At 35.6% G+C, this 27,943-nt stretch overlaps 3 protein-coding genes across 3 annotated transcripts; 1 reads left to right on the plus strand and 2 right to left on the minus strand.

The window, feature by feature from the left end:
- Positions 1–482: 482 nt before the first annotated feature.
- LOC107038026 (protein roadkill) lies at positions 483–9,667 on the minus strand. Its single transcript, XM_015256890.1, has 4 exons — positions 8,982–9,667; positions 6,403–6,926; positions 2,000–2,942; positions 483–939 (listed from the first exon to the last, which is right to left on the minus strand). The coding sequence occupies exons 1-4, from the start codon at positions 9,534–9,536 to the stop codon at positions 721–723; spliced, it is 2,241 nt and encodes a 746-aa protein (XP_015112376.1). The 5' UTR covers positions 9,537–9,667; the 3' UTR covers positions 483–720.
- Positions 9,668–10,389: 722 nt separating this feature from the next.
- LOC107038063 lies at positions 10,390–19,046 on the minus strand. The gene is made up of 4 exons (XM_015256939.1): positions 18,840–19,046; positions 15,274–15,470; positions 14,242–14,374; positions 10,390–12,351 (listed from the first exon to the last, which is right to left on the minus strand). Exons 1-4 carry the CDS (start codon positions 18,923–18,925, stop codon positions 11,811–11,813), a joined length of 957 nt encoding a protein of 318 aa, XP_015112425.1. The 5' UTR covers positions 18,926–19,046; the 3' UTR covers positions 10,390–11,810.
- Positions 19,047–19,468: 422 nt separating this feature from the next.
- On the plus strand, positions 19,469–27,906 carry LOC107038046 (mediator of RNA polymerase II transcription subunit 15). The gene is made up of 7 exons (XM_015256915.1): positions 19,469–19,691; positions 19,776–19,863; positions 20,165–20,216; positions 20,289–20,474; positions 22,192–22,854; positions 23,117–23,555; positions 24,813–27,906. The coding sequence occupies exons 1-7, from the start codon at positions 19,627–19,629 to the stop codon at positions 25,243–25,245; spliced, it is 1,926 nt and encodes a 641-aa protein (XP_015112401.1). The 5' UTR covers positions 19,469–19,626; the 3' UTR covers positions 25,246–27,906.
- The last annotated feature ends 37 nt before the right edge of the window (positions 27,907–27,943 follow it).

The following is a 27,943-nucleotide window of genomic DNA, read 5'->3' on the forward strand; positions in this document are numbered from 1 at the left end:
TCCATACGTATCGTACAATATTTACACGTACGAAAAAATTTAATAGAAAAACCTATCGAATTCGTTAGAAAATTCTATTTTATTTCTATTAAACGTTCTATTAGTTTTTGGCTGATTCTATTCACATGTTCAATAGAAAACATTCAATAGAAAAAGTTAACAGAATTCGATTTTTCTATATAATCTATTCATTTCATATATTTTCTATAGAATTTGCTCGACTCAAATTTTTTTCATTCTATTTTTATTCTCTTCTCATCAAGAAAATCAAACGAAAAAACAGAAAATTTGAGCCGAGGAAATTCGATAGAAAATATCTCAACAGAATAAGTTATATAGAAAAATTGAATTCTATTGACTTTTTCTACTGAATATTTTCTATTGAACATTTCAATAGAATCGACCAAAAACTAATAGAACAGTTCAATAGAAATTCAATAGAATTTTCTAACGAATTCGATAGGTTTTTCTATTATATTTTTTCGTCCGTGTAATGATAGTGGTGAGGAAAAGGCGATTCTTCGCACGCGAAGCGTGCAAAAAGTGCATTACTTTTCACTTGTATCATAAAATGCCATTTCGCAATTGGTGTCGCGGGGTTGTTTGACTCGTACGGTTGGCAGCTCGTGCCGCCAACTTCACACTTGTCTACAACCCGGCGGCACTATATTCAATCATGATTTAAATGGGCTCAAAACAGTCTTTTCTCTCCATAAATAATTACTCAAGCTCTGCAGAGCCCTCAGTCTCTTTCGCCTTGACCCCAGCAGCCTGCGCTCGCAGAAGGTCCCTCAGCAATTCCAGGTGATTCTGCTCAAGCCTTTTGTATCCGCTGGACTCCACGACCTCCCCCAGATGCTCATTGATAAAGCTGATGACCTGCGCCTTCAGCTCCTTCGCATGACATTTATCAGCCTTCACCAGAGTGTCAGCAGCATTCTTAAAGAAATATGAATATACTCCAGTTGAGTCGTTGCGTCTAACGAGGAAGAATAATCTCTCTATATAGTCAAAAATAAGGAGGTTTAAGAATTCAGGAAACGACCCTGATTCTGACCATTATCTGTGAGCCTGATGATGCCATTGAGAGTGAATTCTTATTTCTACCTCTGTAATATGTTCATATTTCTGTAGATACATATGGGAGTCATGTAAGGGTCACATTCTATGCATAGAATTTGACCCCCATGGGGGTCAAATTTGGCTCAAATTCTCTATTTTTGCTTCCGAACGGAAGCCTTGTAATCGATGATTTTTACGATCTCGTAATTTTGCTTGGAAATGATGTAGAATGTCATGAAACGTGAAAATATGATGTTTTTAGAAAATGTATGTATGTATGTCAGAATGTGTATGCCGATTTTTCGGATTTTTTTTATAAATCCCCCCGAAAAAAAGGACTAAAGTTTGAGCTAAAAATCTCAAATTTTGTCGGATAATTGGTATTACTTTGGAGCATTTGTGGGCGCAAGTTCAGCTTAATCAGCCCAGTAGTTTCCGAGATATAGCAATTTCTCAAAAATCTTTTTTCCTTAATATCTTATAAACTACGTGACCGAATTGAAGTTTTTTGACGGGAAAGTATTCCTTGCGATAATATCTATCGAATCAAATCGAAATATTGCTACGTAACTAGGGTCAGTCTAGTAATAATCGGCATTTTTCATTTTTATTAGGAAATCGTTGTGGAAACGATAACTCGTTGAAAATTCAAGATAGGAAGTTGAAATTTGGTAGGATTGTAGCTCTTATGATACTACAGAACTGATTTTTTATTAAAGGATATTTCCTATTGAACATTTCAATAGAATCGGCCCAAACCTAATAGAAAGTTCAATAGAAATCCAATAGAATTTTCTAACGATTTCTCTAAGTTTTTCTGTCAAATTTTTCCGTGCTGATTTTGTATAGGGGTTTTGAAAAAATCAGAGAATGCATAAAAAAACCATTAATTTCTTGACTTTTTTTTTCTGACCCCCCCTCACCACGCCATAAATACCTTAACACTCAGTTTCTCAAGCAAAGCCGCTGCACAAATGTCCTTCAGCTCCACCAGCCTAAATCGATCAGCAGCTGCCATCAGCTCCTCAGTCATCGCCTCCAGGTTCTCCACACTCCCAGTATAAATAAACTGCAGCATTCTTCTCGCAACCTCGGGCTTCATGTCCTCGACATGCAGACGAGGGAGACTCTCAGTCGCTCCCTTCCTCTCCTGGCACGTCTCCTCGATCATTCTGCAGAAAGTGGGGCTGCGAGCAGCGAGGATCATCTTGTGGGAGTGAAAAGTCTTCTTCCCAACGATGATCGCACAATCAGAGAACTTGGATTGCTCGAAGCAGAGCCACAGGTCCTTGACCACTGGGAGATCGTTGACCACAAGATCAGACGACCTCTCCCCAGATTTAATCTCATAATTGAATTCGCAGGAGATCCTGAGCTCGTTGTTTGCCAGGAAATCCTGGACATTGGAGAAGATCTCCTTTCGCTTGATGAAGTGCCTCCAGCCCACTGACATTCCACTGACGAATTTCCTGTGGGCCTCCTTCACTCCGAACTTCTCCTTCGTCCCAGCCTTGACGATCGACAGCTGGAGATGCACCTGCAGCTCTGGGTGCTTCGTGGATTTCAGCATGAGGTACAGGGAGAAGTAGTCACTGCAGTCCTTGTCCCTCCCTCCGGGGTACAGGTCCAGGTACCATTTGTCCTTGTTGTCCCTGTCTGCTCCGGTCGCGAAAACCCCGGACTGGATGCTCTCCCCGGACCCCTCAGGGAGGTTCTGGAAGTCCTGGATCGTCCACTCCCAGGTCTCTCTCAAGCGCTTCACGTCTGACATTGAAATCCTCCGGATTCCTCGTTTTGTCGTTCTGCTCGTCTCGAAGGACACTGGGGACTCTAACGCGGGATTCCTGGCACGCATGGTGGGGCTTTGATTGCAGTTTGCACTAGCACACAATTATTGTTTTGGGGCTCTCGGATTTAAATTATGATTTTTAGAGATTGAGAGGGTTTTAGAGGGGAAATACTCTCTTTTTTTTCGGCAGGCAACTGTTGTTTTATGGGGTTGTCAAAAATGGCATGGTGAGGCAGAGTGACAACTTCGGGAGAAGAAATCTGATCAGTTTGTTCAACTTGATGGGAGAATTTATCTGTGGGTAAAGAGGATTTCTAAATTATCTAGAAGATCAATTTTGAATTCTTGCGCGAAAGAATAGGGTGGAGAAAACTTTAATAGTGAATTTGCAAGAAAATTATACTGAATATATTATTAGCTCGATATTTGTGGTTAAATTATTGGGAAGATGGATGTTTTTTTATTGGATATCAGAAAGTAAAACATTCAGAATCAGAATTCAATGAAATTGATAATGATTACTAGTAAATTACTGGTGAAAATATTCCACGGGATTTCTACCAAACTTCTATTACAAAATTTCACTTTCCTGCATTTTTTTAATAGAAAGTGTCCAATAGAAACTCTTTTGTAGAAAAAATTAGCAGAATTGCATCTTCTAATGCAATTTTTTCAATTGAGTTATTTTCTACAGAATTCACTCGATTTTTCGCTAATTCTATTACAAAATATCACTTTTCTACATTTTTTTAATAGAAAGTGTCTAATAGAAACTCATTTGTAGAAAAAATTAGCAGAACTGCATCTTCTAATGCAATTTTTTCAATTGAGATATTTTCTACAGAATTTACTCAACATCATTTTTTTCAAATTTCTTCGCACTATATTCTTTTTCCTCTTTTTGAAAAAATCAAACAAAGGAATTCAAAAAATTTCAGTCGAGGAATTTCTATAGGAAATATTGTATAGAAATATTGTATGGAAAAATCAAATTCTATTAATTTTCTATTAATTCAAAAAAAAATCAAGTCAAATATCAAATTGATATCAATTTGAGTGGATATCAAATTCTAATGATTTTTTTTTCTGTATGAAATATTTGCTACTGATATGGGGTGCTGAATATTAATTAAATGCTATTCCTCCCAAAGTATAAAATTAATTGCGCTATCACGTGGAGAAATAAATTCCTCATGCATGAAAAAATTCAGCCAGAATCCAATTCATCGAATTTCTTCAAGAAATTGCATTGAATTGGAACTCGATAACAATTCTATTGGAGCTCTATTAGAATTTCATTAGTTTTCTACGCCAATTTTATTGAAAATTAGCATTATCCTGTCAAGTTCTGTCATACGTGTTATTCAACAACACATTTATGATCAAATGGGAGAAATGCGGATAATTAAAGGAAACTCATGGAATTGTTGAATAAAGAAATTTTATAATTTATTCCCATGTATGTGATGACAAAACGTTGATATTCCTTTGGGGGATAGGACTTTTTAACATTTTTTTAACATAAAACTAAAAACTTGAAAATACTAAAGGACTTAAAAATAGAAACGAAATAATTTTCGTTTTCATAATGTATTCTAAAGGTACAATGGAATCTCTGACTCCTTTGGAAGTCATATTATCGTGCATACTGAATGGAAATCTCTTGGCAAAACGATCTCTTCAATTATCTTGACAATAAATGATTTTAGGGAAGCATTTTAAGAAGTTTCTTAATGGATATTTCATTACACTTCAATTTCCGCTATATTTTGACCTTTTCTGCGACAACGATTAGTTGCTAAGACAGTCTGCATAATTATTAAGGAAATATTAATTTGTTTAGTACGTTTCACCCGAAAAAACTAGTTACTTGAGCCAAAAAACCTCAGAAGAACTCCTTTAGAGAAAAAGAAGTGAAATAGTGAAAAATAACACAATTCAATTTTTCCCTTCTCATCAAACATTTAATTATGATAATGAATCTGATAATGAGAAATTTTCTGTAAGAAATTTTATTAGAGGCAGAAAACTCTTCAAACATTGTCAACACGGACGAAAAAATTCAATAGAAAAACCTATCGAATTCGTTAGAAAATTCGATTGAATTTCTATTGAACTATTCTATTAGTTTTTGGCCAATTCTATTAAAATATTCAATAGAAAATACTTAGCAGAAAAAGTCAACAGAATTCAATTTTTCTGTATAACTTATTTTATTGAGATATTATCTATAGAATTTCCTCGGTTCAAATTTTCTAAGTTTTTTCGTTTGATTTTCTTGATGAGAAAAAAAGAAAAATAGAATGAAAAAAACTTGGAAAATTTGAGTCGAGCAAATTCTACAGAAAATATATGAAAAGAATAAGTTATATAGAAAAATTGAATTCTGTTGACTTTTTCTGATTGAATGTTTCCTATTGAACATCTCAATGGAATCAGCCAAAAACTAATAGAAAGTTTAATAGAAATTCAATAGAATTTTCTAACGAATTCGACAGGTTTTTCTATTAAATTTTTTCGTGCGTGAATATCAATATCTCAATAATGAATGATTTCAGTGGAAAATATCAAAACACGTTTTTTGTTGGATATTTCACCAGCTACAAAAAACATATCTCGACCTTTTCTGCTAAAACAATTGCTTTCAAAGACAATCTACATAATTAACAAGAACATGAAAATCTACTTAGTACGTTTGACTCCAAAAAATCTCTCATCATCCTACAGATCTCTTCAAAATTAATAAACCGTTTTAGCCTGAGAGCCACTAGATTTTGAAACAATTTTTTTCGAATTTTGATATAAATTATCTTTTTTAACGGCCCAAATTTATATTATTCTAAATACTCTTCATAAACCACTAGCATTACACTATCTAAATTAAGTGAGCATCTAGCTTCATCAAACAAAAAAATACTCATACCAAAATTACTCACTGGCCATGGCCTTTTCCTTTTCCGCATTGAGTCGATCAGCAATGACACGATAGAGCGAATAAAGATCTCTTCAATTACTTGATAATGAATTACATCAGTGGAAAATCAAAACAAAAGATTTTTTAATCTAAAGAAAAGATATTTTGTTTTTCACTGTTAAAACAATTAGCTTCAAAGGGAATCTACATAATTGTCAAGAAAATGTAAATTTACTCAGTACGTTTCGCTCGAAAAAATCTTCACTGATGGCTTGATCGAATTGCATTAACTGAGAAATGAGACTAAGAAATGTTTACTTGAGGTTGAGGCGCTGGGTAAATTTTTTATAATTATTTGAGTTTTTTTAAAATGATTTTTGCTGATCTGTGAAGGAGGAGAGGCCTATAGACTCAGTTCTGCGACGAAGGTAGAGGGAGGCACGTGCAGGTGTAAAACAAAGAAAAACTTTTGTAACATCAAGAAAATACAGAATGGAATTGATACTGAGAAATTTTCTTAAAGAAATTTCATCAATAACAAAAAACCTTTAAATTCTCTCTCTGAGCCACTAGCATTACACTATCTGAATTAATTGAGCATCTTCATGGAACCAAAACATTCTCATCCAAAAATCACTCACTGGCCATAGCCTTCTGCTCCATCAAGGTGACCTGCGCCCGTATAATCTCCCCCAACAACACAGGATGCTTCTTCTCCAGCTCCTTATACCCCTCAGACCTGACGACCCGAGGAAGATGGCTCATAATGTAACTCATGACCTTGGCCTTCAACTCCTCAGCCTTGAAGTGATCAGCAACGACGAGAAATCCCGCAGCAGTTTCATCATTGACCCTCTCCAGAATGACCTCGCCGCACTTTCCCTTCAACCCCCCCAGCTGAAACTTCTCAGCAGCCCCCAGGTACTCCTCCACCATGTTCTCCAGGTCTGGCGCTTCATCAGTGTAAATAAACTGGAGCATTCCCTTGACGACGTCAGCCCTCAGGTCGTCAATCTGCACTAGACTCTCGTCCTCCATCGACTGTTTGAACATGGCATCAAATACTGGACTCCTCGACGCCAGGATCAACTTGTGGGCGTTGAACTTGTTGTCCTCGACGATGATCTTGACATCGGACAAGTTGGAATTGTCCAGCAGCACCTAGAGGAGAGATGCAAATGCGTCACATGACGAGACATTTGTGACGGCTCCCGCAATTCTCTTCTCTCTGGTTTACGACCGTCGCAATTTGCCAAAAAATATGAGTCATTTTTCATCTGTATAGATGCAACTTCATTTTTTTGCATCAATTTTCATTTGAATTCATTTCGTATTAGCTTAATGAGCATTTTAAAACGAACATCACGCGAATTTTTCATCTCTGTAGAGGAAACTATTTGTTTTACAAGATCTATGCGCGCGCTGATCTATTCATTTGTTGAAATGTAGAAATGGAATTCATTAAATTTCATTCTCTCATGATTACCTTATAAATATTGATAATGAATCAAAGAGAATTCGACTAATGATTGAAGTGAACAGCGAAGTAGAGTAAAAGAATCTATAAAGAATTTTTCATTTTCAATTAATTAATGTCAATTTTTTTTAATAATCGGTCTCCATAAAAGGACAGAATTTATTCATTTCACCGATGATATATATACATGTGAAATATATATACCTTATGAAAACCTACCGCAAAACCTACCTTGTGAAATATATATATATATATATATATATATATATATATATATATATATATNAAAAAAAATTTACCACTGAAGAATTTGAAATTATGTCACTGAAGAATTTGAAAATGCCGCGTGTTTATTTTTGTGAATAACTTCGTGTCACATATTGACCAATCAGAATTAAGGATTAGCGGTCAGGCAGTTTCGAGATATTTCGATATAAAACAACTTCACATTTCTTTCATCTTTAGTAAATAGGAATTTATGACCTTCACAAATTAGACATTGAAATGAGTTTTTGTAATACCTGCCTCAAAAATTCACCTTTCGAAACCGTTTAGTGTGTGTAAAGTGTTTGGTTTACACACAATGTGCGTAAAGTTCAGAGGTCGTGCATAAAGTGAATTTCGAGTGCACACCGTGCACAAAAGAAACCACTTTACCCCCACTACGGTTCCGAACAGTGAACTCGGTAGGTATTACAAAATAGTATATTTCGATACGATTGCGGGAAAGTGTTTTTGGGCTCGTGGAAGGTTTATAGCACGAGCCGAAGGCGAGTGATATAATCCCACGAGTCTAAAAACACTTTTCCCGCGAGTATCGAACCCTATTTTTCATCACAATGTGTGGGAAGTGGGGTTTTGCGCGATGAAAAATAGGATGTGTCACGCGTGCGTGCGAAAAAGTGGTACTTTACGCACTTGTAACACAATATACTATATGACGGTCATTATGCATCTAGATATTTTGACAACAATTTGCTTCCAATGCACCCCGTACGTGAGGGGTTAAAGTAATATGGTCACTCTCCAAAGTGATCGTTGAGTGTCCGTCAAGAAAATCTAAAAAAATTAATTAAAAAACTATGATTTATAATTGAAAATTCTCTTTGCGAATTATAAAATTTATGAATATAAGAATTAATCGATTATTTTTATTATTTTTCACTTATTAGTCAAATAATCTATCTCCATTGACTAGCGTCGTTTTATGTGTGGCAACGCTTTAACTTAACAGCGTAGGGAAAACGAGATTTGAAATGCCCGCTTGTCCGCACTCCACTAACGCGTCGTTGCCGCATCTACTCGACACGCAATATCCAAACACCGAGGAGCAGAAATTATTTATAACTAAAGTCCCAAACGGTCAATAATTTTCATCGATGGTCGTAAATTTTTGTTTTGTTTTTCCCATTTTTTTGTATTTTTTTTTATAATTTAATCTTGGATTTATCATAAAAACTACCCAAAAATGTGATTTGCCCATAATACTCTCTGTTAAAATCCAGTTTTTCAGTAATTCTTATCAACCATACTAAACGATCAATGTACCACAAATTGCACCAGGAGGTTTTTATTGATATTAACTTTCATAAAAAAATTATTTCATATTTTAATCTTGGAAATCGATCCGTGACCATACTACTTTAACCACTTCGGCCACCGTCGCCGGTTCGTAATCTTCCCTCATTTTGAGTCAAAAAATTTGGTCTAAAAAATGCCGGTCATTTTGCATCTCTAACCTGGAGATCATCCACGAGTCGACGTTTGGGGATTTGTTTAGGTTGTTTTCTCCCGTCATCAACCCAAGACGTCGTTATTGTGTCCGTTGGGATGTCAATCTCACAGCAGATGACTAGAGTGTCGTCTGTGAGGAGCCCCTGGGCCTTGTCCAACAGGTGCGTCCTTGCTATGAAGCAGGGGTACCCCAGGACTGTCCCAGCCTGGTACTTCCGAAAGAACTTCTTCATGTTCGTTTTTGTGTTTGTACTTGTCTTAAGGATGGAGAACTTGCACTGAAGGGGTATCTCTGGTTTTTCCGTGGCCATCAGCTTCAGGAAGAGGGAGAGGTGGTCCTTGTTGCCGTCGTCGTCACCTCGGGGATACAACTCCAACCTCCATTCGTCGATCTTGGCGCTTCCTGAGTAGAACGCTGGGGAGATCACCTTCTGCCTGACGTCCTCGGGGCGGAGGCTGAATTCCGTGATCGTCCAGTCGTAGGTGATCCGGGCGACGTTCATCTTGCTGCAGCCCCATTGCTTTGGGGATGAGGAGACTGCTGTCTCAGGGACTGACATTGTTGAAGGATTTTGTTAATTTAGGGGCGGGGGGGGGGCTAGTTTGAGCGTTTTATGATTCGTTAATTATTTTTCTTGGAGAATTATTGCAAAAGTGGACACTTCTGTCTATTGATATTTTGATTTTTCATCCAGACTTTTGGGGTTATTTGAGAATTTCGGGCGCATTTTCAATCGTCGAATTTGTTGAATTCAAATTGCGCGGGGAGAATTTGAAGAAAATTATGGATAATTGGAGTTAGAAATTGTATTCTGCAAAGGATTGCGTTGCCTTTATTTCAAAACCTCCCGCTTATGAATTAAGGATATCCAAGTACTTTGGCCATTTTTTCTCGAGTAAATGATTTTCTACTTTTGGAGACGAACATCAGAGCTTCCATTTGAGTCCCTTATCCGTAACACGTGGAAAATTTCTAGGCAGGATTGACTAGAAAAATAAATGCTTAGGCACATTTAACACATTTTCTCCCGCAATTTAATGGACAAATTTGATGATTGAAAGTTGTTGATTCTATAGTGTAGTCTGTATCAAACTGTAAGATACTTGGATATCTTTAATAACCGAATTGTTGAAATGTATTTGTCAGCCGCTTCCCTGGGTCGTGTGCCAATTGTGCTTTATAATATTTTGCATTTATATTTTTTTCTGTGAACGAAAGTGGTAGATGAAAATTTTACATCCAACCGATTAAATCACATTAAATCATCTCGTTTATCGACAAAATTTCCCCCAAAAATTTTGAAATTTTTATTGAAAATACTTCAATGATGCTTCTATCGAATGGCAGGAGTTATAAATAAATGAAAAAAAATTCTCTCCCTTCATTAATAGAGAAAAATGTATTACTCAAGGTTATCAGTACGAAAAATACTTTATTGTTATCAAAAGATCAGTAAAATACAACTGAAGTAGTTTCCCAAAAGATTATTAATTGACAATGAACGATAATTAAAGCTAGTTCGAACAAGTAGGCGATCTAGACGACTAACGAGTTATGCTGGAAAGAGTAGTAATAGTATCTAAAGCTAACGAAATAAAAAGTCAAAAAATGAAGCGAAAATGGCCATCATTGACTAAAGAATACATAGTTATGAGAATAATCGTCCAAAACATCAACATTTAGTCCTGAAAGGTCTACGTAAACATTAAAACTTGATGAAGGGACAAGATTCATGATCTTATGTTCGTTTCATCAACAATATATAATTACTTTGCTGCTGTTACATTGTTACGAAAAGATAAAGTAAATCCAGCTGAGGTAGTTTCACAATAAGACAAAGTAATAACGCCTGGAGACAACTCTGTAGTGAATTGGTAAAATATGATAAGGACATTTCTTTAAATTCGTTTTTGTTGTTAAGTTGCTTCGCATCAATTTGTGAAAGCGATTTAGCAAAAAAAAATTGTTTTTGAGAAAAATGCATTTATCCTAATTTACCAATTCATGACCAAACTAATTGAAAAGATGAAAATACAGCGAAAAATGACAATAATTGAATAGTTATAAAAGAGATCTTCCAAAATCACAACATTTAGCCCTTGAACATCTACGTAAACATTAAAATTTGATGAATGAACAGGTAATATAATCTCACAACGTTTCTTCTTATCAAGAATGGATCGAAATGACTGAATACATCTCATGTAATGACTGTTATGTGGATAAAAAAGACATCAATGAATAAATTTCATGTATTGTATCTTCTTTGTTTGTTATGAAGATCATTTGATCTTCATCCAAGTGAATAAGAACTTGAGTCTTGTGTGAGTGAATAATGTTAATGATTAGAAGTTGTGCTTGAAAGATCAGTGATAATGTCTGAAAATAACTAATTGAAAAGTTGGACATACAGTGAAAAATGATAATTGAACAAAGAATACATAGTTATAAAAATAGTTTTACAAAATATGAACATTCAGTCCCTGAGGATTTATGTAGACACTAAAACTTGATGAATAAACAAGAATTACGTTCTCATAACGTTTTTTTTATAAAGAATATATCGTAATGAGTGAATACATAAAAAAAGAAGTCAATGAACGAACGAAGATCCAATACATTTTATGTATTGCTCGTTATGAAGATCAAATCTGACTGAATAAGAACTTAAGTCCTTAGTGGACCACAAAATGAATAATACCAAGCCAGCATGGGTAATTTCGACGAATAATGATAATGTTATTATATAAGATCATGTTGAGATAATGATAATGTTGATTATCGAAGGATAAACAGTAATGAAATTGCGTCATGATTATGATCATGAGATTGTTCAGACCTGGGGAAGATTGTGTCTGCTGCCATAATCAGGAGTCAATAGAGAGACATTATTGACAATGACATTGCGACGTCTGCCACAGAAACAATCACAAATGCAATCAGTTATGCACTTGAAGAACCAGCAAATGAGGAAGATGATGATGGCCAGGACGACGAGAACGGGGATGTAGATGTACTCTGGATGATCCGTAATAATGTCGTCCCAAGAAGTGCTGGAAGACGAGTAGCTAACGTAGCGTTTCATTCGATTGTAGATGATTTTCTGGTGAGAGGAATTTAGGAGAGGGTGATTTTCCAGGGACAGAAGACCACCAGCTGTCGGTAGAGCTTTATATGTCAGGGAAATGACAGTTAGTGGAGCTGGGGGAACACTCTCGAGAAATTGTTCACTGAAGAACAGCAGAGGGGCATTGGCGATTAAACCGTTGGCATCAAACTTCCGGAATGTGATGAAATCCTTGGATGAATAGCAAATACATTCAATGTTCTGTTCTGCTAGATTACCGACTCTGTAGATCGGGTTCCAGTTATTCCTGAAAATGATGCATGAGAAGTATTTTTTTTATGATCACGTACGCGTACGAAAAAGACGTAGAAAAATCTATAGTTTTTAGCTGATTCTATTGAAAAATTCCGCAGATATCTGCGCACTTTGTTCAACAGAAATGTTCGGTGGACAAAGGTCGGTAGAAAGGGAAAAAAAATAAAGTGGGGAAAAGATGGAGAATTTATGTTGAGGAATTCTTATAGAAAATATTGATTTTTCTATGAAATTATTTCTGTTAGACATTTTCTATTCAAAAAGCACAGTAAAAATGCGGAATTTTTCCATAAAATTGGCTGAAAATTCTAAAATTCAATAGTTTTCTATCGAACTCGTTAAGTTTTTTTGTATCACTTTTTCGTGAGTGTACTTCCAGAGAAATAATTCATTTGAATTTGAATAGTGCAACGTTTAAAACATTTGGCTCAATTTTCCGGAAAAAGACTTTAAATTCGATTTAAGAGGAAAAATCAATGGAATTTCAAATTTCTCTGAAATTTCAAGTAGTCTCATTTTCTTAGCGGCAGGAAGACGGAAATCCCACAATTTACATGAATTTTCAAATGAAAATGAATATTTCCTGCGGAATTCTCTCGAATTTTCAGGAAACTCCTTTAAAATTCTTGCATTTTCAGGAATTTTTCAAGGAATTCCCTGGAAATTGAAAAGAATCTGGAATTCAAGAAGAGATATCTATAAATTTTCTGGATTTGTCGTTAATTTCCCCGGAATAACTAAACTGAAATTTACACATCCCACGGATTTCTCCATGAGATCATGAATTTTCAATGAGTATTGCCCTCATCGGAATCTCGGCCAATAGGAGGGCCGCATTTGATGTCACGTGGTATAACCTACACGGTTTTATATCGGTAAAATTTGGTAAAACCACGGTACGTTGCTAAGGGAGAATAAACAAAATAATTGAAATGCGAAAGTGTAGGTTGTACCACATTGACATCAAATGCTGCCCTCCAGTGACCGAAATTCCGATGGAGGAAATACTCCTTCAAATACCCCTCGAGCTTCAAAATGCATCGGGTATTTCCCTCAATCTTCCCTGCAAACAAACGATCGTCAGGTTTTGTAGGTTTAAAAATTTTCCTACACAACTTGACACTCTCGTTTGTTTGCCACGAAACTATCGGTAAATACCCGATCATTTTGAAGCTCTCGAGGTGTTACTACTGATAAAATTCATTAAATTTTGAGAGATACGATTGTACGAAAAAAGTCTCTTTGAAAAATTTCGTAATATTTGTAAGAATTTTTTGATCATACTTTTACGATGAACTACTAATCACTTACACACATCTCCTCAATTGAAAATTGTACTGTCCATCAACCGTCACTTTAGTTTGGGGCGCAAAAAAAGGAAAGAAAGAGCGATTTTCCTATTTTTGCAATTCTCGGCAAAAGTGACAGGTAATCACCAGTACAATTATCAATGAAGGAGATTGTCGGAAGTCATTAGTAATTCATCATAAAAGTGTCATCAAAAAATTCTTCAAAATGTTATAAATTTTTTCAAAGCGCTTTTTTTTGAGCAATCATCTTGTTCCGATGTGCCAAAGGATTTATTATTCCGTCTTTCCGCCCTCATGGTGGCGTCTGACAAGCTGCCATTTGCCACGGTAATTATACATTATTCCTACCTCTATTGAAATAATTTCTCAATATTAATTAAAAACGCTGTTCCAAAATGTTCAGATTTTTTTTACTTTTTTAAAAATCTAAATTCAGAATTTTCGGGTTTTCCTGAGTATTGATTGGGGCATCGAGTTGAAATTTCGAGATAACAATCGAACAAAAAAATTGATTTAGATAACGTTTGGGCAGATAATGGGGCCGGGCCTTAAACTGGATTTTTTATAATTACCAGCGATATTCGGAGAACGGTTGAATTTCCAAAACATCCAATTTGCGCAGTGTCTTATTCAACTTGCAAAAGCCCACGACGAGAGTGAGTTGCAACACTCCTGGGCATCGTTCCGAGTTTTTCAAATGAATATCTGGAAAAGGATGAATAGGCTTCTGTATTTTTATCATATTGCCCGGCTGTTTCATTTTCCCCCACTTTCACCAATATAAATGCAATTTCTTTTTTTCTGTATCAATTTTTATTTCAACTCATTTCGTATTAGCCTACTGCGCATTTCGAAACGAAAATCACGCTCATTTTTCATCTCTGTGGGTGAAACTATTTTTTTCATTTATGAAAAATTACCGTCACAAATTAGAAATTAGTTATGACCGTCATTATGCACCTATATAGATGTATTGACAACAAATTGCTTCCAAATTATTTGTGACCATAATTTTTTGTTGAAAATTTTGCGCGGCATATGACCAAAATTGACGGCCACTTTGCATCGCTAATCTCGTCAATCTCCTTCCATCTCCCCCAGTCGTCTTGTTGTTTTTTTATTTTGATAAACTAAAATGATCCCCAATTGCTATTCAGTTTTACATTGTCCTGGAGTCTCCAAAAATTATGATTGTAATAAAAAAAAGAGCGTTTGTGAATAAAATTGGAAAATAAACCCAATAGGGAGCAAAATTGCAAATTAATAATTTGATGTGTCTAATGGCTATTAGGTCGCCATTTGTCACGGTAGTCAATGGCTGTCAAATCGTTAGTTCCCATGATAAATTATCCATTCACTATTTCCTCTCTATCGAACTTGTTTCATAATCTTTATTAAAAACACTCTTTGAAAATGTTTTTTTTTTACTTTTTTTTTTGATTGTGCAAGCATAATTTTTAGGGACTGCGTGATGTAAAATCCAATGGAAATTGTGATATATTTTAGATTACGAGGATGGAAAAACAATCGAGATAACGTTCGAAACATAATTCAACTGGGCCTTACAAAATAATTCAAAACCGAAAAATATCTCGGGGACTCACCAGCGATAAAGCTTCCCGGCTCCGCAACGAAGTCATCGACATTTACCTCGTCTATGTCGTGGGGATTACGGGTCAACAATTTGAGGTGCCTTATGCTCTTGTTCATGCCAATCAGCCCATCAGCCAGAAGTTCCCTTTTCTCCAGCATTATGTATAAATCTCCATGGTCTCTTCCGAACTTCACCCCTGTGACAACCCTAAATGCAAAATGAATTCACATATGAAAAAACTTCATAGAAAAACCGAGAAATTTCGCTAGAAAATTCTGTTGAATTTCTACTGCACTCTATTATTGCCGATTGTATTCATAAATTCCGAAGGTAGTCTGTGCGTTTTTTTCTCAATAGAAATGTTGAATGGGAAATATTCAGTAGTCGAAAAAATCCATAAAATTTGATTTTTCTATACAATTTACTCTATTGACATATTTTCGGTAGAAATTCCTCGGCATAAATTTTATAATGGTTTTTCGTTTGATTTTTTAATGAGAAGAGAAGAAAAATAGAAAATTCATGTTGAGTTCATTCCTATAGAAAATGTTTCAATAGAAAAAGTTATATTGAAAGATGAAATTTTTCTCATTTTTCCTATAAAAGTTTCTGTTGGAAACTTGTTATGAAAAAATAGGCACCAATTTTGCGGAATGCTCAATAGAGTCGACCACAAACTACTAGAATTTCCAATGAAAGTTCAATCGAAATTCAATAAAATTTTCTTTCGAATTCGTTAGGTTTTTCCATGGAATTTTTTCCACCGTGTCATTAAAAATCACAGGAACTTGCAAAAACATGAGGGAAATACGAGATAAAATCAAGCGTGTTAAATCATGAATATTTCCCGGGTAAACGCCACAATTCAAATGAATAAATGAGGTGAATGTAGAAGGTGAGGTGGAGGGGTTTCTATTGTTTTCCTACAGAAAACCAATCGCTGAACAGAAAAAATTTTCCGATTCGGATTCAAAATTCAGGCAATATTAGGGAGTATCTCCGGTTAAAAATTATTTTTGGAGCTAATCAAATTTATTCGTATTTGCTCCACGCTTTTTGGTTTTCAGGTTGTTTTTTTTTCAATAAATGAAAAAATATTAATCCATTCGAAAAAGTGGCAACATCGTCGGTAGTTTTTTTTTTAACCAGGAGCTGGTACCACTGGCTCGAGGGAGCTCCAATCGAAACTGTTGTGTATTCAACTAGTGACAATTAGGGTCCCTAGACACTCCGTCATTTTCACTAGATTCGAGCGTGGTTTGAATGAAGAGGAATGAAAAATTATTATCTAATATGATATCAATATTTATTGTTTTTACATCGCTTGTATTTTTGGAAGCATCGTAGCATTCATGAGACTCTTTTATTTGGAAATTCCCCCACAACGGTATTTCTCGACATTTGTTATTTTCCCCAAGTATAACCGAGTCTTACCAGATGGTTTTTGCCAATCATAAATAATATCCATGTAAAGGGACATTCGGGGTACATTTTCTGGAGTTTGCTCGTTATTTTGAATTTCCCCGCGACCATCATTTAGTTAATCCTTTTTATTGCACATCTGGTCTTCACTTCGGGAATTTTCAGTTTTTCGTTCGTTATTGCTTTATGCCTCTACGCCGGGGGGCACGGGACCTCTTTACCTGGAGTTGGAAATTCCCCTTCGAGGGACGCGTGAGTCGTGACACCCCTCTCTCGGTACCCTCATTGCCCCCCCCCCCCGCCCTCGATACCATCTCACTGACCAACGCCCTCAGGATGAAGTTTCGGGTTTCTTGCAAAATGATTCGTTGAACCCCCTCCATCCCTAAAATTGTTGACACCTCATGGATGCTTGACCGAGCGGACGATCGAAGAGAAGTTAGAAATTAAACTCCTATCTTATGTTTCAACAAGTACAGATTTAATTGTGAATTTGAAAGTTGTGAAGAGACGAAATTGTAAAGACTTTTGGAAAAAAAATTTAATTGTGAAATTAATGTGAACTCGAGTTGCGGACTATTGACAAGTTAATTAAATACAAGGAACTATTTGTGTGACATAAATCTGTGTTCGTGTTAAACAATTATTTAAAATATCCCACACTTACAGAGCAGAGTGGTTCAGCACTCCACGGCTAACTTACCCGCCCCCTTTAAATAAAAATACCTAGACTGAAAATCTCCACACAACAAAACGCTTCATCGCTCTATCTCGAGAGACGTTTAAATTGACCGCGCTACCCCCACCCGATCGGTACTTGGGACCCCAAGTAGCAAACTTTGCGAAAGATATCTGAAAGTATACCAAAAAGGCAGACCAATGTCCGCCCAAGCAGCACAGTTCTGGAGGGTATCTGCAAGTATACCAAAAAGGCTGTCTAATGTCTGTCCAAAAAGGTAACTTGTCTCTAGAAGTTACCTAGAAGTTAACTAAAAGTTATCGTATGACTGCAAGATACCTATTGGACGGACATTAGTCTGCCTTTTTGGTATACTTTCAGATATCTTTTGCAAGGTTTGCTACTTGGGCGTCCAAAAGGTATCTTGCAGTTATACGATAACTTTTAGTTAACTTCTAGACACAGGTTAACTTTTTGGACAGACATTAGACAGCCTTTTTGGTATACTTGCAGATACCCTCCAGAACTGTGCTGCTTGGGACGTTGCTGCTCGTTTAGGCTGCGTGCGCAGAAATTTCATTTTTCAGTACTTTTTTCACTATTATTAATAAACAATGCTCCTAGGTGACAATCTTTTTCACTCAAAAAATCATTGATCACATGTTCTAAATGTGTCTAAAGTTTCGTGACTTTGGCTGCATTTTTTTCTTGGGTTTTGCAGTTTTTTTGGTGACTTCCATAAGATCACGGGTTAAATGACCACTTTTTCAAAAATTCATAATAAATTAACCATGCTCCCCAGCAGTCTGAAACTTTGCACACGCCTTTTCCATCATTTAAAGAAGACGCAAAAAAAAAAGAAAAAAATGGCTGCTTTTTTTCTAACCCTCCGGGCTCGCCCGATTATCCTTAATTCATGAATAGAGGACTGATGACTCACAAGTTCCTACGATCCGTGGCCAGTAGCCGACAATCTGAGGCCCCAACATTACCAGAAAGATTAAAATCACTTGACTCATCTTTATATTCACGAGTGAATAAAACCAAACGATTCACAATTTATTCCCATATTTATCCCCAAAAATTTCCGAAATCTCGAGCAGACAAAGCAACAATAGACCCTTTGTTTCGCATTATTTCAGTGATGAAGCATTTTTTTTCTTGTTTTTTTTATGGGAAGCCCAGGAGTGGTAAATAGGAATAGCATAAGTTGTATATAAAAATGAAATTCTGATTTTTCTTACGAAAATGGTTTCTATTGGATCTTTTCTACCGACTTCGTCACATTTTCCAAGAACCTTCAAAAACATTTAATTCAGTTATCAAATTAAAGCCTAAAAAAATATCTTCCAAACGAGAAAAAATGTTTGCATTCCACTCTACCGATCTCTGGTTATTGGTCAAAAACGGTTCATTTTGTTCTCCTCCCTCTCCCTGAACAAGATAATTCATGAATTAGAGGACTGATGACTCACAAGCTCTCGTTCCTGGTCAGCAGCCGACAATCTGAAGTCCCCAGCATTGTCAGGAAAATTAACATCACTTGGATCAACATTTTCATATTCACGAGTGAATAAAACCAAACGATTCACGATTTCTCCCCAGTATTTATCCCCAACACCCCAAAAATCTCCGAAATCTCGAGCAGACAAAGCAGCAATGGACCAAATGGACCCTCTGTGGCGTCGTTCCAACCGGAAATGAGCCCCCGGTACCGCATACATCGACGAAGATCATGTTCAATGCAACAAAAACCGAATAAACCATTCTCCAAAGAGAATGAACTAAAAACAATAAGTGAATCGATTTTAATTAACAATTAATGGAAACAATTCGTTTATTCCAAAGCCCGCGACATTTTTTAAACATTCATTGACAGGAAACATAATTCATACAAAAAAAAAAGATTTCGTGAGAGTAAAAAAGATTTTTTTATCGACAGAGTTCACAAGAATATTTTATCATCAGTGGTAAAAGTGGTTTTGCCCTGCTGGCACATCCCAGTGGCGCCACCTCCCATTAAACATCCAGACCTCGTCCTCATGAAGAAGTCAACGATTTAAAGATCCATTGTCATTATTATTATTCATCCCCCATCATAAACATATTGCTCGTGCACGTAACACTCATGCCAAACAGATAACAACGATAAATAATCCATTGGAGCAGTGAAAGCTTCCACTGGAATCTGAATTTCTGCATAAACAAAATAATACGACAATTATTGTAAATTGTTAAGTGGAATAATAAAATATCGACGAAATGTCCCAACCAGACGAGAATTCTTGGCGTACCCAGGCATTTCGACAGAGTGTCGTTGCCAAAATGTGAGTAAATCCTAAATACATTGGAAAATCTGTAAATCTTGATGAATGAACCTGCTTGAATTAATTTTTATTATTTTTAAACAGTGAAGAGGCTATAAAAAATTCGGGAACACCAACCTCCAAGAACAGTATCGAAATGGAAAGTCATGTTTTTCAAAAAGCCAAGAACAAGGTTAATATTGAATACATTATCATTAAGGGAGGGTAGGGTAAAATGGACACTTTTAACTTTTTTAAAAATATTCATAACTCAAACAGATTTATCAATTGAGCTCATTGTTTTTCAACTGAAAAATAAAATTATTCCATTTCATGAACAATTCAGCACGTCATAAATATTTCAAAAAAAGTCAAAAGTGTCCATTTTCCCCTCCCCTCCCCTATTATTTATTTGATGTCGTTTTTCATTGTCTTTTGACTTTTTTGTTTTTCTTTTTATTCTATGTTTTTTGAGAGATTTTTGGAACTTCCAGGAGGACTACCTGGGGTTCGTGGCTAGACTGATTCTCCATGTTCGAGAGATGAGTGAGTAGAGTGGTTCTTGTTCCATTATTATTCGTAGCTGAATGGGTTTGTGTTAATTCTGGTGATTACTAGATGCCAAGAAAGTACCAGGAATGCCTCCAGGTGCTGGAGGTGGGGGTCAGGGTATGCCAGACCCCATGAGTGCACTGCAAACACTGGCTAGACAGGGGACTGGCAATGCTCAGGTTATGGGGATGCAGGGGGGACCCAATCCACAGGGAATGGTGCAGCAGCAACCGGGGAACACAGCAGCTAACCGTAATATGGCATTTTTATTGTTTGATTAATTTTATGGCACAAATGAATTATCTTCTGATGTTATCTCGATTTTTTTCCATATTCATTGGGGAGGTTGGGGTAAAACGGACACTTTACTTTTTTAAAAATGTTAATGAGGGGTTGAAATGTTGATAAAATTTAATAATTTTTTTTCAGTACAAAGAAAAATTCTTTCCCTTTGTGACGAGCCTAAACTGAGCTCAATTGATCAATCTGTTTCTGAGTTATGAATAATTGAAAAAAAGTCTAAAGTGTTCGTTTTACCCCACCCTCCCCTACTTTAAAATACATCACAATTTCCACTGGATTTAAAATAGTATATTTGGTTACGAGTGCGGAAAAGAGAAACTCGCCTTCGGCTCGTGCTATAAACCTCCCACGAGCCAAAAAACACTTTTCCCACGGATATCGAACGATATTTTTCATCACAATGTGTGGAAAAGGAACGTTTTTGGCACGCGAAGCCAAAGTGAAAGTCACTTTTTCGCACAGCGTGATGAAAAATTATGATTGGACAATCGAAACAAGTGGATAATTTCATTTTTTTTTATAAATGAGAAGAGTTATTGTTGCTTATAAGGTGGTAATTGCTTCCGGATGGATTCTCTTTTTTAATTCTTATTTCATTATTCTCTTATATTTTTTCATGTCATAGTCCTATCATCAATTGAAATGGCAAGTATCATGACAATTAACGAACTGACAGGCATTGGCTGCTGTGACAATTGACGACCTAACAGCCATTAAATACTGTAAATTATGACTAATTCATGTAATCGTCTCGTCTCGTTTTGAAACTCATTCAATTCCTCAAATGATTAGTTTTTGGAGCAATAGGACACTTTAAATAAAGAGAATATGACAATTAATTTTTGTGAATTTATGATTCTTGTTAAAGTTCTGAAGAATTCAGTGAGATTTTCTGTCAATTAATGAAAATTGATACTTTTCATTAAATTATTAAATTATTAGATCTTTTACTTGAGGAGATACTGTTGAATTTTATGATAATGTTTATAAGTTAAACAATAATTAATTCATTGAATCAAACCTACTCCAATTGAATTTAAAAAATACAACAATTAATTGTTATTAATTCATTATTTTTGTTAAAATTCCGTGGAATATAGTTGAATTCTTTGAATTAAAAATCGAGTACAGAGAACATTTAGTTTCAAAAATTCTAGGATGATCAAATCCTTGAGGAGACATTCTGAAATTTTATAATAATGCCCATGAATCAGAAATTTATAAATAAACTCAGCCAATTCATTTCAAAGAGACAGGAGTGTTCTTTTCCTTCGATGAAAAAAAAAGACTGCATTCCCCCAACAATTCAACAATTAAATAACATTTTTTGTAGCAAAGCTACTTATATTTATTTCGCATTATTTCAATCTATTGTATTCGAGCTCGCCTTAGCAGCCGAATACCTTATTACGTCACTTCGCGACAATTGGTAATAGTTCGGACATCCTCGATCGGAGGATGAATACCGTTGTCGCGGGAGCACACTCTCGTTCCAGCTCTCATGGTGTAAACCAAAGTTCCTTTCGCCGTCAATAAATTCAATTCGATATATATGTTAATTCCGAGTGTTTTACGTTACAAAACCCTTCTATCCTTCACCGAATCCCACATTTTTTTCCCAATAAAAATGGTCTACTTCATCGCATCCCTATCTTTTGCTTTCCAGTTCTGCAGTCATTGAATCAACGTCCAGGGCCAGGAATGGTAATGCAGAACATGCAGAATAAAATGCCAGGCATGGGAATGATGCCTGGCCAGCCTGGTGGGCCAATGGGCCACATGGCAGCGATGCAGGGGATGCAGGGTGGACCAATGATGTCGCAGATGAACCAAATGGCCCAGGGTAACATGCCCCAGATGAATCAGATGGGGCCCGGTCAGATGGGCCAGATGCCTGGTCAGATGCAGCAGAATATGCAGAACCCCATGCAGAGTCAAATGCAGAATCCCATGCAGGGACAGCTGCAGGGACAATTACAGGGCCAACTGCAGGGACAGATGCCCAATCAGATGCAAGCACAGTTGGCTGGACAAATGGGGCCTATGGGACCTGGCATGCAGGGTGGACCCCAGCCCATGGGGCAGATGGGACCCGGTCAGATGCCACCGCAGATGGGGCACATGCAGCGCAAACCAGAGATGATGAATACTGGCTTTACTGGGCCACGAAATGTAACGCCAAATCAATTTTTGAGACAGAGTCCGTCACCATCAGCGCCGAGTCCGGCTAGTCTTGGCGCACCCACCAGCAATCAGATGGTGGCATCACCTGCTCTCGTACCTTCACCTAGTCCTCAGCATCCCATGATGGGACAACAACGGTCTGTGGGTAAGATAATTTTTCGATTTTTGCTTTCGAATGGAAACTTCGTAATCGATCAAATTTAAGTGTTGGGTTTTTTGTGTTGTATAAATCTATTATGATCTAGCTCCACAGAAGATAAATTCCCAGTCAAAACATTCTGTTACCATTCACTTTAAGAAAATCTATAAAATAATTCTTCATCAATAAAATGTGGAAAACTTGCTCGTATTGTTTTCTCAAGTTAATAATTCTAAAAAATAAAATGAAAAATGTCACTCCATTCCAGGAATGGCTCCATCTCCAAGCAGTTCCCTAAACACCCCAGGTGGAGCAGTCGCAAGTCCCCAGGAAGAGGCTGCATATCGTGAAAAAATTCGACAATTGAGTAAATACGTGGACCCCCTGAGAAGAATGATCACGAAAATGGGTAATGAGGGGAATGTCGACAAGTTGAGTAAAATGAAGAAGCTCTTGGAGATTCTGTCAACCCCCTCGAGGCGAGTGCCACTTGAGACGATCATCAAGTGTGAGGCTGTGCTGGAGAAGATGGATCTTAAGAGGTCGGAGAATAGTGTTGGACCAGTGGGTACATCGATGAAGGAGCATCACTTCTTCAGTCCACTCTTGGAGGCTGTTAGCACGCATTTGCAGAGCCCAGTGGTCAATCACACGCTGCAGAGGACTTTTGGGCCGTGTTTGGAGGCTCTCTTTGGTCCAGAGATAAAGTAAGTAAATGAAAAGAATAACTCGGTGATTATTCGCAAGGGAAAATACAAAATTTCCAAACGTGAATAACACAGTCCTCCAAAATTCTGGCTTTTGTTGGCACAGGGATGGGTCAAATTTCATAAAATGACCTAGTTTTTGAGAAAAAAAAAATTAATATTCTCAGAATGGCTCAAAATCGCCTTTTTCAAAATTTAATCAAAAAATAATGCCTGTGTCAATTGAGCTGAAAAAAAATCAACGAAAAGACCAGAAATTGTAGTTTTTTGTAGGATAGATTGAAAATTGAAACGATTCATTTTGTGATTATTCGCAAGGGAAAATGCAAAATTTCCGAACGTGAATAACACAGTCCTCCAAAATTCCGGCTTTTTTGGCACAGGGATGAGACTGCCACCACTCGAAAGATGTTTGCACGCTGATTTCAAATCTGCAGGTCAAATCTCATAAAATGACCTAGTTTCTGAGAAAAAAAAAATTAAATTCCTCAAAATGGCTCAAAATCGCCTTTTTCAAAATTTAATTAAAAAGTAACGCCTGTGTTAATTGAGCTGAGAAAAAAGCAACGAAAAAACCAGAAATTTTAGTTTTAGATAGGATAGAGTACTTTAATCAAAAGTAAGGACATATTCATAATAAATTCTGCATTTTTCAGTAAAATTTCAAAGAATAATTCTGTGATTATTCATAAGGGAAAATGCAAAATTTCCAAACATGAATAACACAGTCCTCCACGCTGACTTCTACGCTGATTTCAAATCTGAGAAAAAAAAATGTTAAAGTCCTCAAAATGCCCAAAAACGTCTTTTTCCAAATTTAATTAAAAAATAATGCCTCTGTCGATTAAGCTGAGAAAAAAGGAATGAAAAGACCAAAAATTTTAGTTCTAGATAGGATAGAGTAGTTTCAATCGAAAGCAGGAAATTATTCATAATAAATTCCGCATTTTTTCAGTAAAATCTCATTTATTTTTTGAAAGAATTTCATAGAGGCAGTAGTCAATGCTCAATCATAAAAATTTCGTTCGAAATGACAGGACTGCATATCGCCGTGGCTATTCTATTGAACAATTCATTTCTAGTATTTCTCTCAGTCCTCTCAGTCTACATTTCTTCTTGAAAATTTTTCACAATGAAATCATGATCAATATGAGACGATGAATTGGAATAAAAACTAAATTGTTAATTTAAATCCAGTGTATTCAATAATTAATGTGGAGTAAATCAATGTGAAAATAAATATGGCATTTTTTACAGGGGTTTACCACCTCCATTAAAAAGACAACGAGTAGAAGAACCAGCGAGTGAAATTCCTGATGTCCTCCAAGGTGAAATAGCTCGTCTAGATCAGAGATTCAAAGTCAGCCTTGATCCAGCCCAACAGACAGGCTCGAAGTGCATTCAATTGATCTGTTGGCTGGACGATCGCCATCTCCCCTGTGTACCACCAGTCTCAGTGACAGTGCCATCAGACTATCCACTGACACCACCACGATGTGTGATGGCACCTCACGAATACGCGACAGCCTTTCTTTGCGCTGTTCAGAAGGCCCTCAATGCGAGAATAACAAAATTACCGAAACGATTTTCGGTCTCGCAATTGTTGGACACATGGGAGATGAGCGTTCGCCAAGCCAGTGCACCCACTCAGACGCCTGCCAGTGGTGCCACTGTACTCATGGGGCTCTAGTTCAATTGAATCAAGAGGAATTCGGACAGCGAATTCGTCTTTAGTTATTTTTATGACGTACCTATATTTATTACGAGTAATTCATTGGACTGAGGGATCAATTCTAGAATCAATGAATTTTTAATGAATTTATTGATGGAGGAATTTTTTATTCAGGGGATGTTTGTGCTCAACAAAAATTATATCTTTGAATATGAAGAATTTAGGGAGAGGTCCATCCCGGGAAAGAAACCTTTTCGTTTTTCGAGGATAAATTTTTTTGAAAGTATTATGAATGAACTCCAGTTGAGTCGTTGAGTGTAACGGGTAAAAATAGATTCAAGAAGAAAAAAAAATTATTTAAGGTGATAATTTTTCCCATGAATTATAAATTTGATGAGTGTATGCCATCGATCCGTCAAATTCTTTTTTCAATTATTTGTTTGAACAATATATTGAGCAAAGAATTTTTATTTATTTTTTATGGCTTCGAGATTTCTTTTCTAGATTTTTATTTTCTCCCTAATCTCGAAAAGTTAATTTGCTCATAAAACTCTGTGTTATTTTTGCACTTCTAGATTAATTATTATCAATAATACTAGACTGCCAATTGAGGACGAACTGAACCAAAATGTTTAAATTTACATTTTTCATCACATCTTTCATTTAGAATTTATTACAAATTTTAATCCTCAAATTTCAAGTTATTTTCATATTACTAAGTACTATTTTTTTTTTAAACCCAACGTATAAGTTTTTGAAATAGTTTTCTGAATATGATTACCATTTATCGCTTCTTAATTATAAAAAATGAGTCAACTTTATTTTCAACAATTTTTAATCTGTCGACTTTTGCATGAATATCGATTAGAATGAGTGCATTTTCACAAAAAGAATGGAAAATGAGTCAGAATAGTACAAAAAAGCAACTATTTGAATACCCTCTCAACTACAGAGTAACAAAAGCTTATGTAAATGCATGGAGGACCATTAAATACAGCGTTAGCATTTATGAATGAAGCCTATACAGAATATTTAAATGAGATAATTTTCATAAACGAAGAACTTTTAAAATGCATCTTCTCCCCCATTTTTCATAATTAAGGAAGGAAAATTAGTGATCATATTTTTAAAAACTTTCAAAACCGTTGGAGAATCTTGTATGCTGAATTTTCAGTCAGAAAATAATCAAATCTATAATTTTGAGCGGCTGGAGACAATTTTGACCTGCATAATCGGATTCCTGAGGCAGAATCATGTAAATGACAGTTTTTTTTAGAAAATTCCTCAAAAAAACGAAAAAAAAAATTTTTCCCGGGCTGGATTTTTCCTTAATAATGTATTTGATGTTTGTGAACGTCGTAATTGTATCGATATTAATCCAAGAAGTTGTGAAGTGGTAGAGCGAAGTCATAATTACGAAAATATACAAGAACTCAAGTGGGACAGCAGTATTTTCACAAGAAATTTGTTATTGTGGAGAAAAATTCAAGCTACGAAGGAGATTTCCATGAAATTTTGCCTCTTAGCCTCTATTTTCTTTCCAAAAATTGATTTTTGGGAGAAATTGGTTTGCTACTTCACTTCCGAAATCATTACCATTATTTTTTATAATTCAATGAGAGGAAAATTTATATTTTTTCAACGGTGATATCGAATTCTTTGATTTATTGAAATTGTGCGTGTTTCTATATTGATACATTTTTGTATCGAATATCAATTCTGAACTTATTTTGAGAATTGTTAATTGAGAAATTTAAGTGATCCTATTTTTCAGGGGAATTTTCACTATTTCTATCATGTAATAATTTAGTATTCAGAAATTATTCCTATTTTTATGGATGTATCATATTATTTAGTATGTATTTATGGATAATTGCGAATGTATTTTGGTTTTTAAGTAATGCAATGGTCAATGCAAATTATTTCTTGTATTACTATTGATTTTTTTTCGATTGAAGTAATTTTTATGAGGGGCAATAGGAATGGATTGAACAAAATTGGCGTTAATTTTACGATCTCTTTTTATTCTTAAAACATAAAATAAAATTGTAATCAGATTCGTCAGTTTCATTGAAATCATTTGATACATAATTATATGGCAATTTTCAACATTTTGACTTTTTCTATTAAATGCGGAATAAAAATTATATAAAAAATTACTGTACAGTCTGGGCAATCGAAAAGCGAAAATGTAACCCAGGGATTTTTGCTTGCTATCAAAAAAGAAATGTGAGGCAAAGGATAAATTTTACATTCGCAAATGTAATTTTTCACGAATGAACAATTAAATTTGTGGGGTTTATTGCGGGAAAAAGTATAAAGAACACATCAATTTTTTTTAAAAATTTTAAATTTGTAAAACAATAATTGAACATTTAAAAAAGTCTTTCTGCTATGAAATAGTAAATTTAGTTATTCATTATAATTTTTTCTATTAAATATTTCCAAAGAAAAATCCATATTTGTGTCAAACTCAAAAAAACGTTTTTTTTTCACTCTCATTAGTATCATTTAATAGATGTCAATTTTTTAAAGTTTGAATTCTTCTATTGGACGCAGCACAGAAATTACACAAAAAATGACTGTCAATCTCGATAATCCGAAGGTGAAATTGTACCCCAGGAATTTTTATTTAGCGTAACAAAATGTGACGCAAAGAATAAATTTCTCCTTTTGAAATGTAATTTTTTCCGAATGAACAGATAGATTTCGCATT

The sequence above is a fragment of the Diachasma alloeum genome, unplaced genomic scaffold (genome assembly GCF_001412515.2).
Source record: "Diachasma alloeum isolate Michigan unplaced genomic scaffold, Dall2.0 Dall_scaffold_00277, whole genome shotgun sequence".
Classification (NCBI taxonomy): Eukaryota; Metazoa; Arthropoda; class Insecta; order Hymenoptera; family Braconidae; genus Diachasma; species Diachasma alloeum.